We start from the raw sequence: 3,803 nt of genomic DNA on the forward strand, positions 1-3,803 counted from the left end.
TTTTTTTTTCATAGCCGTAGTGTAGGTCAGCTTTTTTGCACCTCGACTAAATCCACGAGATACCTGCCACCTCCCACCAGCAACATATAGCACGTAACTCTATCCAACGAGACTAGGACAGATGGGAAGAATCACCTAGTGTTTTTGCCTCTGTTGAGATTTGAACATGAGACCTCAGGTTCTCAACCCACTTCATTGACCACTAGGCCACACCCTTGGGTTCTTACTAAGCGACACCATTTTGAGTTATATAATGTAAACAATCAACTTTGGACATGTCAATTTGGTATCAAAAAATTATGACCAGTTGTTGCTATTCACAAACCGAAAAGATAATACTTTTAGGCGGAGTCGAGATTGACAGCTCTATTAAGACATTTAGTTACTATGGCTTTGCATTCCAGTATAATAAACTTCCTAATCATATTTTTCCTATCGTTATAATTGATTTTCAAATGCTTATTTTGCTTATAATTGTACTGCATAACACGAAGGTAGGATTTAGATATCTCATTTCAAGTTTTAAAATTTTGGTTAGACACCACATAGAGGTATCAAACGAGCCCAAATAAAGGTCGTCTTATCGTTTTTCTTTTAGCAAAAAAGGTGACCCAAAATTTTAGTTCAAACTGATGAATTTTTAACAAAAGTCCAGCATGTTGTCACATTTGGAACATACAAAAGTTAGCAAAACACAAGATCCTTTTTTAAATTAGTAATTCTTTTCTTTTAATGAAAATCCTTTTTTAAATAAGTAATTAATTGCCCGAATTAAGAGAAACTCTTTTTTTTTGTGAAAAGAAAAAACATAAAGCTACAAAAGCTGAAGAGAAATAAGTTGAGGCCTAAAATTAACAGCACCTAGCAACTCATGAATAATTTGTTGGTATATCTCTGGAATAGGGAACAGAAATGGGGCAGGGGTAAAGAAGGAGAAAATAATTGGATGACAGATCACTCCAACAAAGAAAGACAGTCTTAAGATAAGTTCATTACCTTGTAGTACTGTCAATATGGTAGAAACATCCACTTCTGTCAGTCTCTTGCTCAATGTCACCAGGAAATCATATATCAAGTCACTAAGAAGCATAAGAAATATAATTTAATTAAAAAGGGTTCAAATATATGAAATTAACTATAGATTAGTGTTCTTGCTTCTACAAGGATTCACAACATGATTAAAATATAAAGATGAAAAAGGACCGAAGTTACCCAAATTCACTGCAGTTACGGTTACTCTTTTGAAAGCTAAGTAAGAGGGTATTCTCGTTTTTTGTTACTTTAAAAGATTATTAAGGTAGGCAGATACAAGGCATGCAAGGAAGGGAAAGAGGAGGGCAGGAGAAAGTTAGTCCATGCTGCCACTTATCCGCCACCTGCGGGGAAGGGTTAGAGGGGGATGAAGAGTTGGTGCCAACATGCCCTATAACCCCTTTACCCCTGAATTTTTTGAATCTGAAATTATGGTATGACCTGAATTATAGAAACCCAACGGTATGCTCATCCAAATCTAGAATAAGGTCAATTCATGATATCCAAAAAATGATTTAATAGTGAACATGCATTGCATATGAAATATCAGGAGAATTTAATCCAAAACTTAACTTTGTTTCCTGAGGTTTGCTTAGGAAAGAACATCAGAGAAATCTAGATCTATCTGCTCCCACAGGAATGAGCTAATTTCCTTCTCATTTCCTCATATGGCAATCTTTACAAGTTAAAAGAAAGCATATAGACGGAAAGCATCATAGAAGACAAAAGAAATATGTAGGCATGCATACTAAGTCAAAGTTCTTCACTTAACAGTTCAAGTTAGAGAGTAGTCAATTCAAATATAGTGATTACCTCGAGCAAACTCCAAAAGTGTACAAGTATGAGAGCAGAAGTGTCAGGTTCCTAACAGAGAGGTTATCTTCATTCAGATACTCATCCTAAATAAAACACACAAGAAGTTACATACATAATTCATTTTATTTCGCTGCTATATGAGACGGGTCAAGTAAGCAATGCTTTTAAACACTACTGCATATAACAAAACAATTTTTTTGTTGGAGAAAATATCAGGACATATTACGACGAATACGAGAAGATTAATTGCTCCTCTTTTTTGTGGATATAAGTGTTCGATCCATAAAATAACCACTTGTGAATGTGTCAATACCTCAAAAGATTTAGCCAAAGATGCCAGAAGTTTTGCGCCAAAGTCCATCCCAACCAAACATGCCATGCCAGCAACAAAAGCAGCAAACACTGCTGCATACCTTTTAGACAGAATATAAAAGAAATATGTGTGAGAGTGCATACGCATTAATAGAACTTTGAGGTATACCAGCGATGACAGAAACATTCCAACAATAAAAGGATAGTCAGTTAACACTAACAACTAACTAGTTAGTCATCACCAATCTTCAAGTGTTAAAAAAGGAAACAATATGGTGGTGGCAAAACTCAAAGAGGGTGCATACTCAGATATGCCATCCACTTATGATGTTTACTACAGTAACTACACTACAATCAACCATCACATAAGCAAATAAATATTACCCAGAGTATAATGCCAGAGAACACTAACCCATTGGCATTGAACACCAACTATGCTAGTGGTAGCTGAAGAAGGAAGCATCCTAGATTTACATAAGAAGATAAAAGTGCGTAGATAAAATGTCAAACGAATTATAATCCCAAAAAGAGAAGGATGATCGCAAACTGGTAAAGAAGTGGAATGCTGATTTATATTGCTTCCAAGAGACAAACTCTATCTCTCTCTTTCTTTCTAGTCAAACAGCTAAGGAACAATAGATGGCTGGACCTGGCCGAGCTAAAAGCACAAGTAGCTAGTGAAGGTATCCTGGTTATGTGGGACAAAAGGAGATGAGAATGTAAGAAGAAATTGACAGGCTATCATTCTCCGACTGTAGTTTTAGAAGAAATCAATACAAGTTTCAAATGCACCTTTACTGGAGTTTATGCACCATGTAAAAGGAAAGCACGGAAAACTCTTTGCAAGGATCTGGCTGCTATTCAAGGATTGGGTTTCAGATTGCCTTTTTCCAAAGATGCGACATGAATATCAGATAGCCTTTTTCCAAAGAAGTTGACATATCCTAAGGGGCAGCGTCTTTAAAACCTTAGAACAGTTCCGTACGGAAGGGAGAATGGAGAAAAGCTTAACTGCTACATTTGTTACTCTCATTCCCAAGAAGAACGGAGCAATGGAAATAAAAGATTCTAAGCCTATAAGTCTGCAACAACAACAACAAACCCAGTGTATTCCCACCTAGTGGGGTCTGGGGGGTAAGATGTACGCAGTCCATACCTCTACCTCTGATGAAGTAGAAAGGCTGTTTCCGATAGACCTCCGGCTCAAGGCACGAGATACCACACAAACACATAGTGCAGCACAGAAGCAGATTACATAACATAAATACGGCACCCATAAGTAATATAAAGCAGAGGAAAGCAGGGGAAAGCACACAGATTCGTAATACAACATGGAACACGGAACACGGAATCATGACAAGAATAAAACCCCCACCAAGTAATTCCCTACACTAGCGACCCGAACTGGCCCTAATCCTCTGCCGTAATTCGCGTCCTCCAGACCTTCCTATCTAGGGTCATGTCCTCGGTGAGCTGCAACTGTTCCATGTCCCGCCTAACCACCTCACCCCAGTACTTCTTCGGCCTACCCCTACCCCGCCTAAAACCATCCAACGCTAGCCTCTCACACCTACGGACCGGGGCATCCATGCCCCTCCTCTTCACGTGTCCTAACCATCTCAATCGTGCTTCCCGCATCTTGC

General features: G+C 38.3%; 1 protein-coding gene across 1 annotated transcript; it reads right to left on the reverse strand.

Moving 5' to 3' along the window:
* Positions 1–6: 6 nt before the first annotated feature.
* LOC124893537 lies at positions 7–3,291 on the reverse strand. The gene is made up of 3 exons (XM_047404515.1): positions 2,162–3,291; positions 1,846–1,931; positions 7–1,079 (listed from the first exon to the last, which is right to left on the reverse strand). The coding sequence occupies exons 1-3, from the start codon at positions 2,345–2,347 to the stop codon at positions 815–817; spliced, it is 537 nt and encodes a 178-aa protein (XP_047260471.1). The 5' UTR covers positions 2,348–3,291; the 3' UTR covers positions 7–814.
* Between the last annotated feature and the right edge of the window lie 512 nt (positions 3,292–3,803).

Source organism: Capsicum annuum, unplaced genomic scaffold (genome assembly GCF_002878395.1).
Source record: "Capsicum annuum cultivar UCD-10X-F1 unplaced genomic scaffold, UCD10Xv1.1 ctg61319, whole genome shotgun sequence".
In the NCBI taxonomy this organism is placed as follows: domain Eukaryota; kingdom Viridiplantae; phylum Streptophyta; class Magnoliopsida; order Solanales; family Solanaceae; genus Capsicum; species Capsicum annuum.

What these genes read in the sequence shown, in the direction of transcription:
- LOC124893537 (XM_047404515.1), bottom strand. Translation starts at nt 2,347, where the DNA reads ATGTTTCTGTCATCGCTGGTATACCTCAAAGTTCTATTAATGCGTATG. An exon ending in CTTTGGCTAAATCTTTTGAG is followed by an intron (nt 1,932 to 2,161) that starts GTATTGACACAT and finishes TGTTTTATTTAG; the next exon opens with GATGAGTATCTGAATGAAGA. An exon ending in ACTTTTGGAGTTTGCTCGAG is followed by an intron (nt 1,080 to 1,845) that starts GTAATCACTATA and finishes TATGCTTCTTAG; the next exon opens with TGACTTGATATATGATTTCC.